The following is a 15,194-nucleotide window of genomic DNA, read 5'->3' on the forward strand; positions in this document are numbered from 1 at the left end:
CAGGGCAAGGCTCCCGGCCTTGTTTTACCAGGAGTAGAGGGTGACTAGGCGGTGATGTGGAAAGCCTTTGGCCAAGGAGGGGCTCAGAGCTGTGCCTCATAAGCTGCTGCCCTAACCCCTGCTGAAACCTTCCTCTCAGGTATAGGTCACAGTCTTCTGCGACGCTGCTGTGGCCTATTTGTGGTTCATACAGCCCTGCTTATAGAAAGGTTTTTGGTTTTGCAAAGCAAGTCCGCCATTCAAATTGTCCATCTCTGCTTCCTCCAACAAAGCAGAGCACCCTCCTGCAAAGCTCAGCTCACATTGTTCATGCTCCCCAAGAGGTTCAGGGCATGCACGAGGAGGGTGCCAGTAGCTCCTGGAAAATTTCCACAACCAAATCACCATCTTGGTCCTACAAACGTACACAGATGTGAGCAGGTTCCAGGGAGCACTTTGTAGGAGAAAATAGCATACACCCTTAAATACGGGCAGAATCATGGCCTGGTACATTTACAGTGACCCCCCCCTCGCCTGGAATACATTTTCCTAAATGACCTTTGCATTTGTGCTGTCAGACAAGTGGCTGTAACCAAGTTGATTTTTGACTGTTTTAAACTGATGTCAGACTGTTCCTTGCTGACTCTACGCAGCGTTACGCATCATGCTGGGGTTTGCTGGTTTTACACACGTAGCCTGATGATTTCTGGAAACTTGTTCCCATGCTAACCAAAGGTGTAATCCTGCACACAGGCCTTTTGTGAAGAAGTTGAGCTGCCGCGTCCAGACCCTCGCCTTCTTCAACCTCCAAGTCACTAATACTAACCTGGAGCAGAGCACTGACTTCTAACATCCACTGAGTAATACCAGCTCCAGCACTATATCTTAGCCCTAATCCTCCACACCCATGCTATATTCAAGCTTGTCGGTGTAAATATTTACAGGATCAGAGCTTTACCTATGTCCAGGTTAGGTTAGGCTTTCATTTGCACTCCAGCTTTTCCAGAATATGCACTTGCTGAATTCTTCATGCGATAGCCAGGATGCTGCACATCATCATGAACTTACTGAGGGCAGGGGCTGGGACGAGCGAGGGGGATTGGTTTTGAAGTCTCTGTTTAGCTTTCCATTAAGACTTATTGATTCTCTTAATTTTTTGTTCTCCTGGTTGCTAGGCAATCCCTCTCTCTCCTCCGCGTGCTGGAAGCCAGGGCTGCAGACAGAAATTTATATCTTGTAATAAAATCAAATATAACAGAGCCTGTTGTCAAGGATGAGAGGGGAGCGTTTCGTAAAGGACAGGCGGAGCAGGAGAACAGGGCCAGCAAGGGTCGATCAACAGCGATCCTCAGCATTTAAGTCCCATCACAATTACTCCAGACTTCACATCGGGAAACTAACAGCCCACGTGGGTGGAGGGCATGTGGAGAGAGAGGGAGAAAAGTTGGAACTAAATGAGCCAGAATTGAGGATAAACTTTTGTTCAGTGGAAAATCAAAGGCTTGATTCAATCTCACATGTACAAGGATATCTCCGTAGATTTGCTCCTGGTTTATCCAAGGTTAAGAAGTTGGGCGTTGCTCCAGTGTCGGACAGCACAGTGTTGATCCAGGGCAGGCAGCGAGGCTCTCCTGATGGACATTGGCTCTTAAGGATTGTGATTGCTGGTGTAGAGCAGGGACAGTGTCCGAGTTTGCCATCCCACAGGGGTAAAGGGCGAAGGTTGCCCCAGCAGGTTGGCAGAGGCTCCCGGGAGGCTGATGGGCATCGCTGCTCAGGCCTGTCCACCTCCAGCCGTTCCCTCCTGCCTGTGCCCGCAGGAGCCGACACCTCATCTGAGCTTTTCCCCACATTTTGCCTGTGGGTATGACCTGTCAGGGAACGCTTAATGAATTTGCTCCTACTTCTCGCAAAGTCTCTGGCCAAACTCTCTGGAGACCGGTTGTCACTGTCAATACGTCACCCTCGTTCAGATGCTTTCTGTCTCACCACTGCTAAGTGACTTGTTAAGTCTGATATAAATTTATATACATATGTATATAAATACTTACATATTTATGGGTAAAATGTGTTTGTTTGTAAACACGCACACTTTTAACTCAGTCTTTTCAAAATTGCAAGGTTGTTGCCTTAGAAACGGACGTTATTAATGCAATTTCTTGAGGTGCTAAGCTCAGTGGCAGCAAGGACCACCTCTGAAAATGCCAGACTCTGAGGTCAGGGCAAAGGATGCTCAGAAATTCCTGGAAACCTTTTCATCATCTTTGTGGGGACGCCCTGAAAACGTACAGACATAACTATACCTTCTCCTTGCCCTTCCATACTAGCTCCTTTCACCCCGAGACTGCCTTGTTTTGTTAGGAAAAAGCTGTTTACATTGTTTTTTAGTTAATTCTGCAGCCCCAGCCCTGAAATGGCTAAATCAATGCCACAACCATGCAAGTAAAAGGGTGTTAAACTCAACCCTTTATGTGACCCGGGAGCGCATTCACAGGGTGAATGGGGAAGCATTACGAATTCCTGTCGGAACAGCAAACCTCAACAGAAATATCAATAATTCATGCCACTGCAACTGCATTCAAGCAAAACTCTCTGGAGTAGTAGATACACCAGGCTGGATCCCTTAGGCTTCCTCAGCACCACAGGGGAGGCAGCTCTTGCAGCTGGAGGTTTACGCGAACAAGCCATAGCACTGGCCACCCGCACCCATGCTAAAGCGGCTAGTTTCCGTTGCAGCATGGTTTCCTGTTCAAAAGAAAAAAAAAAAAAAGAAAGAAACTGAAATCCTAGAGGTTTTTCTTTTAAAAAAATTCTATATCTTATTTTCTGGGTTATTCAGTTAAATCAAGAGTAGCTACAGCTGAGAGGGAGGAATGCCACAGAGCAGAGAGCTCAGACCAAGGCAATTAAAAACTCTTGAACTGAAAATCCGATACTGATGCCAACTGTCTCTGATTTTGAGCAAATTGCTTTATGGACCCTGTGGGATTTTTCTCCTGTAGAACAGGGAAAAGCACACTCACTGCATCTGCATGGTTAGGATGTGTTGGTGAAGTTGAAGAGGATGATGCAAGAGAATATTATGCGACGGTGCAGAAAAAACAGACTGAAGCCCTATGTCTGCAGAGCTGCTCTGCACCTGCGCTGGCCCTCAAAGAAGAAAAGGCATTGTGCAACTCTAAAAGTGTCTCCCTGCGGAGTAATTTGCAGATCAGGGTTTCATTACATTTGCATAGTGGTTAACTCTGTTGCAAAGCCCAGCGTTACCAGTGTGAAAAAAGGGGAGTCCTTTACTCCCATGATTTGATTTCTGTGCAGGTAACATCATGCACACCAGACCACAGAGATCCTCGGTAAGGGAGAAGAAATGGGGAGAATGAGGACAAGAAGGGGGTGCAGAGCAAAATCTCTCTGCTGATTGACTTAAACACTATTTTTTTAGGCTTCTGCAACACCCTGGAGCTGAGAACCGCTCTCTCAGAGCCACGCTGCAACAAAAAGGAAAGTAGCTCCAGCCACTTTTCTGAATCTGCCCATGATGTGCTCAGTACATCCCTTCCATTTCTTTTCCGCCTGTGCTCTGGCCAGGGTCGCTGCAGCGATGGGCTGGTTCGGGAATCGATATATGGTCACAGGGGCTGCTTAGTCACTCTGACGGGGTGGTTGGGAGCCAAGATACGTCCTAGAGCATGAGGGGGTAATTGATCGCTTGAGGATGTTGGATATTTGTACATCTGCTCCACGGCACACGGGGAAATCTCAACACAAGAAAAAACGCGCTGCGACAGTCCTGTTGCTCTTGTACCGAACCCATTTCATACGATGTAAAATATGGCACAGAGGGGGCAGCTGGGGGAACTGGTTCCATGGCAGCTACCAGGCACCCGACTGGAGCTATGCTGATTTCTACAGCCTAATGACGAGCTCTCTTCTGCTCTCAGAGAAGATGAAATTAGACCAACGAAGTCAATAATTCACCTATGCCAGTGGTAGACCACTGCTTTTAGCATTATTTCTGGTTTATACTAATTAAAAGACTTAGGCCTGGGGAGGCTTCATATGGAGAAAGCCAACACGTGTGAAGAGATTCGTATGTCATGGTATCAGCTCCTCCAAGAAAAGACAAAGTGATTATTCAGAGCGGGCCATCATCAGTTCAGTCTGAGTCAGAGACAGCAGCAGGACATGTTCGACGTGCAAACCGCAGGGCAAACACTTACCATGGAAATTGCTTTTGCTCAATTCCAATAATTTAATCTCTTCTTGGCTCAAATAGCTCATCCTTCCAGGAACAGCTTGGAGACATTCGAGCAGGAGACTGGACTGCATGATGTCCCATTGCAGGGTGGAGACAGAAACGACCCAGCCAACTGCTGCCTGCTCTGGGGGTCCTGCGAACCAGTGGCTGCTCCTGCCAGGGACCCAGCGCCAAGAGGATGATGGAGACACTATAGGCAGGACCATAGGACAGAGAACAAGGGGCTGAAGCCCAGCACGTCGTTTCTGGTCTGGAATTCTCTGCAGCAGAGCCCGAGTGTCTCGGAAAGAAGACAAACCATTTTAAAAGGGCACAGAGAAGACGAGAAAAACGGTACAATTACAGGTCCCAGCAGTCAGTCTCCTATCACAGACTGCTGCTTTCAGCTGCCGGTCTGGCTCAGACATCTGAGACCACATCACTTTCTGTAACATTGCTGAGCTGTGATTTGAATAAAGCATTAGATGGAAACAAAGCTGTGGTTTTTCTCTAGAAAGAGATTAGAAATGATGGCCTGAAGGAAGCTGCCGAACAGCTGGAGATGGTAATTGAGCCTCCCCCCAATTAACTTTGTCCACAGAATGTTGAGGACCATGTCCTACCCTTCCTCTGGCTGCTGACGGGATTGCTTGGATGTCACTGCATACCTCCTAAGAGCTCCCACAACATCAAGATACAGAGCATGCTGCTCACTTATTTGTTTATTTCCATATGCTTTGCCAAAGAAAAATCAGCAAAGAATTAATTAACAGCAATTATTTCTAGCAACAACAGAGCAGCCCTGCTCCAGAAGCCATGAAAACAACATCATGAGACCCCTGTGGCCGAAAAGCCTTTATAAACAGGTGCAAAAATAAACAATTTTATAGCAGGCTATAAAAAGAGCCCAAGCCAGGTTGGGGAATAGCAAGGGAACAGCCATTTCGATGGCTGAGTCGGAGCAGCCACCCAGGTGACTTTTGTGAAGGAGCTTTGATAAACAAACCAGCGCAGAAGCACCAACCTGAGTCAAAGAACCGGCAGGACCAGGTTATTGCTGCAATAGACGGTTTACTATACCCGTCACTCTGTGTTATTAGTGCTGCTAAAGTGATTTACTGTCTAAGTCAGTCCAACCAATTAGAGCTGTGATCTAAAGTACTAGCCAGCTCCAGTTTCAGTGATAAACGTCACCCCCCCTGCCTATTACTTGCTAAAATAAGCTGAAATAAAGCCATCAATCTAGACATCTCTCTGCTCAAATGAGTCTTTCTAGCTGGCACCACCACACCTGCAAGTCTCCTGCCGTGCACACTGAAAGGATGGAGGTAGATGTTCCAGACACGCTCTCATTTTTCACCCATCTGGTTCTTTTTTCAGCAGCCGACGAACTCAGCGTTTCTATCCCTTTGACCAGAACTCGCATACCTCCTGTCACCAAAGCCCTGCAGTGACCTGATTCTTGTTACATCTCTGTGCTGCATGTGCACACGCTCAGCACCTCCCTGCGTGAGGAGGCCAGGGCACATCTCCTGCAAGAGATGTTCACCTCCGTGCTGTGTCCTAGTAGGCAGCAGTGGCCAGTCCCTCTTTTCCACCAGACTCTGCAGCACAGTTTGGGGAGGGGAGAACTGAACTGAAAGCCACTTTGCTGGCCTGTACCATTCACACTGATGTCTGTGCACACAGACTGTTAGCATCTGATCTGTGGCATCACCTGTGCTCTCCTATGTAGACACCAGTCTGGCACTGGGCTGCGTGGACCCAGTACACATATACGTCTAGATCAGACAGAAATTTGAATGCATAGAGAGACGGGGACAGACTTATGCTGCCTTAGCAACCGCTCTGAGCATGCACACGCACACCGGAGATGTGCCAAACAACAGGCACACCCTGGAGCTAGTGGTCTGTAAGGGCTGGGTCACAGCGATGCGGGGCTAGGATGAGGGGTTAGAGACAGCCTGCTAAATCCATGGGTTGAAGTCAGCACAGCGTAACTCCCACATCCACTCTAAAGAGCAAAAGCTGAGGGAGGCAACCCTGGCGATGAAAGCAACCAGCCTCATTACACCCCTGGGATTTCCTATTTGGTACTTGTTCATGGGGATGTGAAGGCTCATTTATCAATGGCGGGTTTTGTTCCTGCCTGGTTCAGCATCCTGAGTTACCAGCAATTTTCTTAGCACTGATCTGATTCACGGCTTCTGTGCGATTCCTGAGTGGTGGCAGGAATTTTTTTCCCATTTGGGTCTGCCTGCGCAAAAACTGGCTTCCTCAGCATGGTGAAATCCTTTTGACCATCCAGCAAGCCATGCTACCATGGGGCTGTCAGAGCAACCTAGAGGGAAAAGCCCTCTGTAGATTGCCAGCAGATTGCTCCTCTAAGCGTGCTGCAGCACACAGCATCACATCAAACGCTCACGGCAGTCGTGGTGTCCCAGATTCTGTAGTGCTATCGTTCTCCTGCCTTGTCCACTAAGGAGAGATTCAGTGCCTCCAAACCCTGCTGAAACCCAGAACATGGTTTGATAACAGAGAAATGTAACCTGGGCAAACAAAACTGGGGCTGACTCCCTCGCAGAGCACCTCCTCCCATGCGACTGCCTTCCCACATGCTGCCCTTGATTAGCAGCTTTGCAAGCAGCATCAGAACCAGGTGTGTGAGCAGGTTCTTGCTGAGCAGGGCTTGCTAGCATTGAGGAAACTAAAAATCCTCCAGAAATCAGAGCTGTCAAGTCCTAGAAGGTTACTAAAATAGCCAAAGGACTCAGTTCCCCAAAGCGGCTGCAGAAGCAGCCCCCACTGCCTGCTTTTTAAAATCATCAAGATGAAATTAAAAGCCTGGGTCATTCTGGGTAGTCTCCCTGATTTCTTCACCCTCCTGCTCTCTTTTTGCAGGGCTGCTTTCCACCACTGCTCCTACAGAGTTTGCCATAATTCATAAGGACCTGAACAGAAAAGCATATACAGTACTGGGTGGCTTAAGGTATTGCTCATTACCAGTCAGCAGGACACACAGCCAGATGGACCACAACATCCCTCCCACATCAGTGGGAACCTGCCTTACTCTGTGTGGGAGCTGGGAAAGACTGCTTGTGCAGACAGCTACACATCCCACTGGAGCTGGGGAAGTGTGGGAGAGTAACGGCTGGATTCAGCCCACCAAATTTGATGCACCTGACCTGTTTTACACTCAGAGATAACTGTGGCCTTTGCTGGGCTATATGGTGAATGCCAGGCTTGTCTGGGATATTTTTCATCCAACCAAGCCCAGTAGGAATCAGCAAGCGTAAGACTGATGCCCCTGCTAATGCAAGTCCCAAGATCTCCTGGAATAATGGGAATAAACAATCCACTGGTGAAACCATCTGTGCAGTGCTAGAGAGAGCACAAGCATCAGAACGTCTAGGAAGAGCCATAAAAACCTGTCACCATATCATCATCAGTCCCAGGAAACAAAAAAAGGCATCAAGGTCTATCAAGTCTTCTGCATGCATGCATTGGACTTCTAGGTGACTTTCTATGAAGCTCCTATTTTTAGCAGTGATCAATTATGCATTTCAAGCCATATGGCACCTTCATTCCAGAAGGAAGGCATTTTGTCTTGAAATCTGTAAGCTAGAAAGTCTTCTGCATCCTGACAGAAATGCAGCATTGCCAGCTATTCACAGAAGCAGAATCATTAAAAGAAAAAAAACAACCAGGATAAGATTAATCGGACATTGAAACACCCTGGAAGGGGAAATGGACCCTTGCATGTGCCCTTCCAAACAGTCTTTTTTCTAATTAACCTGAGTTTGAGCTTTGATTTTTGTGGGAAACCTGATACAACATGCCACATACCCAATTTAGCAGGATCCTTCCAGAAGGGATCTATTCCAGGCAGAAAAGTAACTGATGTCCTTTGGGGTCACTGGATATGCTGCCCTAAGTGACTGCACTCTTGCATACTAGCAGAGGCATCATTCCCTTCCCAGGAATCATGGATTAGAAATGTAGAAACATACTGCTCTCCAGTGGAACCAGAACACCCAAGGCATTTTTCGGAGCCTACAGCAACAAGTGATGCTACAGATGCTTTTTGTATGGGAGCAGGCTGCTCCTTTTCTCATAGCCTGCCTACAACATTTCCTGATCCTTAACTGCATCCGTGCAACACTCAGGTTTAGTTCCAGCAGCTTTATGGAAACAGCATTGCCCCCCACTGCTCTCCAGGCCTGCCTGGAGTGAGATAACAACGGAGTGAAATTCAAGAGGTGCCCTAACCGATCTAGTTCCCTCCCAGTGTTAGCGCTGGTTAAGCCAAACCTACAAAAGCAGCAGTAAGTGAAAGTGATTTTGTTTTCTGCTGCAAAGGGCAATGAATCACCAGCAAAGGCCAGCAACTCTGTTGTCTCCAAAGGAAACAAAGTGGGTGACTACTCACCGTGTGATGCCCAGCCACAAGGACATCTGTGGTCTCAAAGCAGGCAGGACAAATTGGGGAGAATGCTTTGGAAGAGGATTCAGGGGAGGACCAAGCGTGAGGGTCAGCTGGCTATGCCCTTTGCCTGTGTGTAACTCTGTGCACAACCCCAAACATCCACTTTACAGGTGCCTTCAGATGCAACCCTTCTGCTACACCAGGTATCCCACTTGCAGGCAGCAGATTCAGCAACAATCCTTCCTTAGCATAGAGGCACAGGCTCATTGTGCTCCTACAAAGGACTTTGGACCATGGCCCACTTCCAGTGCAAGCACAGGAGGCTCTCTTTGTATAGGCTTTTCTATGAAAGAACGCTCAGAGCCTTGGAAATGTTTACTAAACCCTTTCTTCTCTGTTCTGCAGGTCATTGCGGTTGTTTGGAGAGATACACCTAGAGCTCAAGGTCTCCCAGGAAGACATTACAAGGGTTGGCTTGCAGCCATGTTCTTTCTGTAAATAACTGCAGTGATCAAGGCTTAGCTCTTTGCGGCTGAATTGATTCTAATCTGAGCAAAGAAAGGGGGAACATGCAGGCAAGGCTCTCCTAAGTGCCCATGTGCAAAGCTCTGCTGACCCGGAGCCCTCCGGGGACTCCCTGGGACAGGATCCCAAGCAGGAGGGTGCCTAGAGTTATGGCGTGAATGAGGCTTTGCTCTAGAAAAGCTACAGGAAAGACAATTACAGCCCCCGTGCTTATCGATTTCTATTATTGTGTTAACAGCTTACATAGATCTTCACTCCAACAGAGTCAACGATTCCTCCTGCTTCGGGCTATCCCTTCCACACCTGTACAATTACAGCCAGGCTGGCAGCTCCTACATCAATCCCAGCCAAACCTTGTTTCCCAACTGTTTGCTTTTCTCCAGCTCCCAAGGTCTGTCAGCAGGCGGTGCTTCACAGCAGCGCTGGTGCAGGCAGCACGCAGGCAGGCTTCCCACATGAAGATGAATGCACTTGTGTGGGACTTACCTTGCTCCCGGTCCCACACGCAGCAGACCAGCTCATCAACTCCAAACGGCTCCATAAAGAAATCAGCACCCTGACAAACCGCCTCCCCCACAGCACACACACTTCAGCTCGGCATTTCCAGAATACAGATTTTCCCAACTTGGTGCCAGGCTTCCGGAGAGGTTCCTCCTTGGTACGGGAACAGCAAAGATAACTACGAACTTACGGCTTTCCTTTGGTCTATACGCTGCTGTCATTTTAAAGGAGCATACACCAGGATCCCACAAGCAAGGCTAAAATAAAGAGGGTTATATGGAAAGGCTCTAATTAACAATCTGGACGCTGGCTTGAATAAACTGAAGAGCATTCTGGGACTTCTCCCAGATGACTCTGGTGTTGCAGGGACTTGTCCCATAGAGCAAGTTGGGAAAATTGTTTCCCCAGGCTCGGCACTGATGAATGGCTTGTTTTTTCACCACTTCTCAGTTGCATTAGTTATCAATCATAGACTCATTAAGGTTGGAAAAGACCCTTTAAGATCATCGAGTCCAACCATTAACCTATCACTGCCAAGCCCACCACTAAACCATGTCCTCAAGCATCACGTCTACCCACCTTTTAAATACCTCCAGGGTTGGGGACTCAACCACTGCCCCAGGCAGACCCTTCACCAACTTCGTTGCCCTTCTTTGGACACGCTCCAGCACCTCGATGTCCTTCTTGTAGTGAGGGACCCAAAACTGAACACAGCACTCGAGGTGCAGCCTCACCAGTGCCCAATACAGGGGCACTATCACCTCCCTGGTCCTGCTGGCCACACTATTCCTGATACAAGCCAGGATGCCATTGGTCATCTTGGCCACCTGAGCACACTGCTGGCTCATGTTCAGGCGGCTGATGGCCCTCACCAGCTTTGAGCTCACCTTACAGCTCCACTAAACATATTCTCTTTTCCAGCTAATGCCTTACCGCCTGAAAATACATGTCTCTGCCAATTCCCTGTGTCTTCAGCTATGCAGTCACAGCCCTCTTCTTGTCCTGGCGTGAGGGGGACAGCGCTGTGAAGCTGACTCACCGCGCTGGCAGGCAGGATGAAACGCACCCTTGGATCTGGACAGGATGAGGAAGTTATCTTCGTCAGGCTGGCAAAGGGTGCAGAACTCTCGCCCCAGCACTCCCTATAACGACGGCAATTACTATTTCTGTAGTTATTTTCTCAAGGGCGAAGCATGCTCTGGCCATTTTGGAGGCTCAGCAGCAGTCAGGTCTGTGCAATGCATGGTCCCGCTGGCTACATCGCCATACCACCACAGGAGGACTCCAGGCCTACGAGTAGCACAGAGCACTGTTCACTTCAGCATGCCGTGAAGTGTTTTGAAACTGCTTTTTTCCCCACCATCCCTCCTACAGCAGGTCCAAAATTTGGGCCTTTGTCCCTACAAACAGAGTCCCCAGTGGCCCTTCCTTCAGTGTATAATCTGAGAGAGTTCATTTAAACAACAACTATCGCTCCAGCTCAGCAGTCAAAATTCAATCACTCAAGACTTCAAAAACTCCACCTCTTTTACTCTATAATAATCCGGAGGAGAGAGGTGGTATCAACTGTCTCAGGAGAAAACATGCATCTAACTCATGAAGTAACTGTGTGGCCAAATGACGGTGCAGAGTCACATCCCAAAGATGAAACTACCACAGCCAGGATTACTCCACCACCACTGGTGGGTTCTTTCACACCTACCAGGGCTTCACTTCACCTATAATATTCAGGGAGCACAGGAGCATGAAATTTGATTTCTTTCTTCCGAAGATGCTGGAGATTATTTTAATAATTCTTACTCTGTATCACTGAAAGAAAGCTCTTGTTCGGTGGTTTAATATGAAGTCTTTTAATATCTGTTTCAGCAATAAAATCTCTGCTTTCTCTTCTATAAATGTACTAATCTCACCAAAGGATATAATTTAAACAGTAGAATGAAGTAGAATAAAAATATGCAGCAGCAAGCGAACATTCTTTTCAAACAGGGACCCGCTCTGAACCATCTACGGTCTGTTCAATCAGATTAGACCCAAGCAACAATTTAAATCCCAGCTCCAACCATCAATATGATGAGCAGAAAATGTTCTTTTACCCTTTCATGGATCTCTGTGTGAACAGATGCACAGTGGGGAGAAGCAGAAGCAAGAGGAATAATAGCAGGCAGCAGAAAAGGTGAGAGGTATCAAACAGAGGACACCAAATAAAGGAGAAAGCGTAGGAGAACTGCCCTGGCAAACAGTGTGTGTATCGCTATCTGCAGGCCCTGACCCTAAGGCTTGCAGTTTGAAAGCCAGATACACAGAGAAATGATTCACTGGATTTAAAAAAACAAAACAAACAAACCAAACCAAACAACGAAAACCAAACAGGGGGACAGGGCAGGACATACAGTGGAAAATACATCCAGAAGATTTACGAGTTTATTGTCTGCTTAAAACATACTTCTAGGGGGCTAATAGGCCAAATTATTTTTGCTTGAACTCAGTGTTAATTAAGAAAGACTCATTTGCATTAGTATATGCAAGAGAAATACCACTGGCTCTGATAATTCATGGTAAGTTACACAAACACCTGTCAGGGACCTTAAAGACATACTCAGACCTGACTGCACATCTTCTGTATGGCCTGCTGCATTACCTTCTCAGTGTATGGGCTGCAGCTACTTGGTTTGGAATGAAATACTGTAGTTCTATCTACCCTGTTTTTTAATACAAAACATTTGTTTTTAAAAGAATAAAATTATCCAGTCATGTTTATATATACAGTTAACAGTTACTTAGAACACAAATAAATACCATTCCTGTGTCTACACTGATTTCACCATAAAGATATTAAAAAAAACATATGGCAGCTCTACTTGCATAAATGAATAAGTTCATAATGAAAGATTCTCAGTTAAATGATGAAATAAAGTTAGGTGAACACTGTTGGTATAGTAAATAAAAGCAGAATCACTGCCTGACTGGTGTCTGGAACTGCAAATACTCTCCCAACAAAGATGAAAGTTAAAAGACTGTAAAAAGCCCCACCCCAGTACCTAATTGTTTTCTATAGCAGGGTGAGGAGGAGATCACCCCAGGATGGGGATCAATACCAGTATTTAATAAAAAGCAATTTGCAAATTCTACAACCTGACAAGTAATCGTGTAAGCATATTAGTAATGCCCACATAAGAGTAACCTACAGTTCAAGATCTACACAATAAAGGTGGGGTTTTTTTTTTGTCTTTTTAAAATAAGACTTCACTGTTCTTACAGAGATGCGGAGAACGCTTCAGGCAATCCCAGGCAAAATGTTCTTATGGATCTTTAAGAGTAGGCTAGAGAAGTTAAATGAAAAAAGTTAAGAAATAGTTGAGGAAAGTAGACAAAGGCAGTACTTTTGCTCATTTCAAAAATCTTATTTTAGGAAAATAAAATTTTGGAAAAGAGGTTCCTTCAGGAAACACTTCCTGTTGCAATATGAACAGAATGTACAATATGTACTACATAAGAGTTACGCTTTCCATACATGAGTGAAGCTGTCTGTCTTCATTACAACTTTTCAGGTTTTGCTTCTGATTTCTCATCTATCAGGTCTTTAAATCCCAATTTTTCCAGTGGTTCATTAGCCATAAGTTGCCTAAATTAAAAACAATAAAACGACAAAAACATTATGCAGAACACAGTCTATAACCAAAAGAACAGCAGCATTTTCTATTTCATTTAATATTATTTACTCTAAAGAAATCCAAGACATCCATACGGAGTGACTGCCGCTTGGCAAAGTCTCAGAAACTTCAGTTTTGGGAAAGCAACATTCAGGGATACTTTTTTTCTTAACAGCGATTTGGCAATTAAATGTGTTGTTTCCTGATATTAGTTATTGGATAAGAGTTTCCTCAGAAACTGACCCGACTCTTGGTTATCTTTAATTAACAGACTGCATAAGAGCTTCCTAAAATTCTATCTGTCGCATTTACCAGATTTTTAAGTGAATGTGGTTTACAGCAACATTTGTGGTGCCACTGTACTTTGCTGTAGTGATTTTCAAACTGTTTTTTATTTGCAGCCTTCCTCAGCACCAGCACATGCAGCGTGCAAGCATCCTTGTATTGAAGTGCACTTAGGAACACCCTTCGTGCATTTCCCAACGAGCTCCCTGACTCCCCGCAGAATAGAAAGCGCTGCAAAGCAATGCAAGACTGGAAACAACCCTGGAAAACCAACCATCAACGCTTTTTTCACTTGAATTTAGGAACAGGTTAATCTGTTAAATTGTAACCATACCTAGTAAGAAAAATACAAAAAGCTTCACATTGCGAAAGACGGTTGTGTAGCGCGGAAGCTGGCCACGCCTCGCCGTTATCCCACCCCTCGGGCCGGGTATCTACACCTCACCAAAACCGTAAGCCGAGGGAACCGCTGACGCTGCGAAGGACACCCGTTCCCGACAGGGCCACAAGCTTCCTGCGGGAACGCCTCCACCCCGGGTTCCCTTCCCCTCCCCGCAAAGGGAGCCCCGCTGCTTCCCCGCCCCGGGGGCCACCCGGCCGCCCCTCAGCCCCCGCGCCGGGCCGGGCCGGGCCGTGCTGCGCCCAGGCTGCCGCGGGGCCGGGGTGCCACTTGCCTCTCCATGCGGCACTCCAGGTAGGCCATGGCGCGCTGCCGGCAGGCACCGCTCTCGTAGCCGCTGTCGCGAAGGCACTCCATGAACCGCTCCTTGAAGGCGCTGCACTCCCCTGAAAGAGACGGCGAGGGCCGCGCTACCGCCGGGCTCGGGCGGCGGCCCCGGGCCCACGTCCCCCTGACCCGGCCTGCGGAGAGCCGAGGGGAGGCGGCGGGGGGAGGCCCGGCGCTAGGCCGCGGGGAGGCCGGGCCCGCGTTACCGCACCGAAGTGATCCAGCGGGAAGGCGCCTTTGTCCGGCGGCCGCGGCTTGAAGCTTTTGCTGCCGAAGTTCATGGCGGTGGACATGGCGGCGGCGGGGGCGCCGGGCCGGGGCGGGCCGGGCCAGGGGTCCCTGCGGTCACACACTCGCCGCCGGGGGGAGCCGAACACCGATCGCCGCCAGCTCCTGCGAGCGCCGAGCGCATCGAGCGGGACACGTGACCGCTGCCGCTCCGCTGAGGGAGCGGGGCCACGCCGATATGGCAACGGCATCGGCATTGCTATGGCAACCGCAGCGCAGCTCCTGCGCGAGCGTCCGCCGCGGGGCGGGGGGGGGGGGGGGCGTCGTCGTCACGGGAACGCCATCGGGCCGCGCGGGCGGGGGGCAAGAGTGACGTCACTGCCGCAGGCCTCGGCCCCCGGCGCGGGTCACCATGGAGACGCCGGCGCTGCCCGCCATGTTGGGCGGGTCGGCCCCACCTGAGCGGGAGGCCTTCCCGCCGCGCTGCCGCCGCCCCGGCACCGCGGGCTCGGTCAGCCTCGGCGAAATAAACCGAATTCTTCTCATAAAAACCCTGGTATTTGCCTAATTCGCCTCTGAACTCTCTGAATGGGAAGGGTGGGAGCGATGGCCACGGGCAGCCTGCCTGCCGAGGGG

The 15,194-nt window shown here is 48.4% G+C and overlaps 1 protein-coding gene across 2 annotated transcripts; it reads right to left on the reverse strand.

Annotated features, from left to right (window-relative positions):
- Positions 1-26: 26 nt before the first annotated feature.
- Positions 27-14,854, reverse strand: COX19 (cytochrome c oxidase assembly factor COX19). Of its 2 annotated transcripts, XM_087731315.1 has the most exons (4): positions 14,542-14,854; positions 14,278-14,389; positions 4,200-4,427; positions 27-2,724 (listed from the first exon to the last, which is right to left on the reverse strand). In XM_087731315.1, the coding sequence occupies exons 1-3, from the start codon at positions 14,813-14,815 to the stop codon at positions 4,232-4,234; spliced, it is 582 nt and encodes a 193-aa protein (XP_087587441.1). In that variant the 5' UTR covers positions 14,816-14,854; the 3' UTR covers positions 27-2,724; positions 4,200-4,231. The 2 variants fall into 2 exon arrangements, with proteins under 2 accessions (XP_087587441.1, XP_087587442.1); XM_087731316.1 differs by lacking the exons at positions 27-2,724; positions 4,200-4,427 and adding an exon at positions 11,503-13,290 and having other exon boundaries at positions 14,542-14,837.
- Positions 14,855-15,194: the final 340 nt, after the last annotated feature.

The sequence above is a fragment of the Nipponia nippon genome, unplaced genomic scaffold (assembly GCF_047370975.1).
Source record: "Nipponia nippon isolate SJK-2023a ecotype South Korea unplaced genomic scaffold, ASM4737097v1 scaffold_5, whole genome shotgun sequence".
NCBI classification, from domain to species: Eukaryota; Metazoa; Chordata; class Aves; order Pelecaniformes; family Threskiornithidae; genus Nipponia; species Nipponia nippon.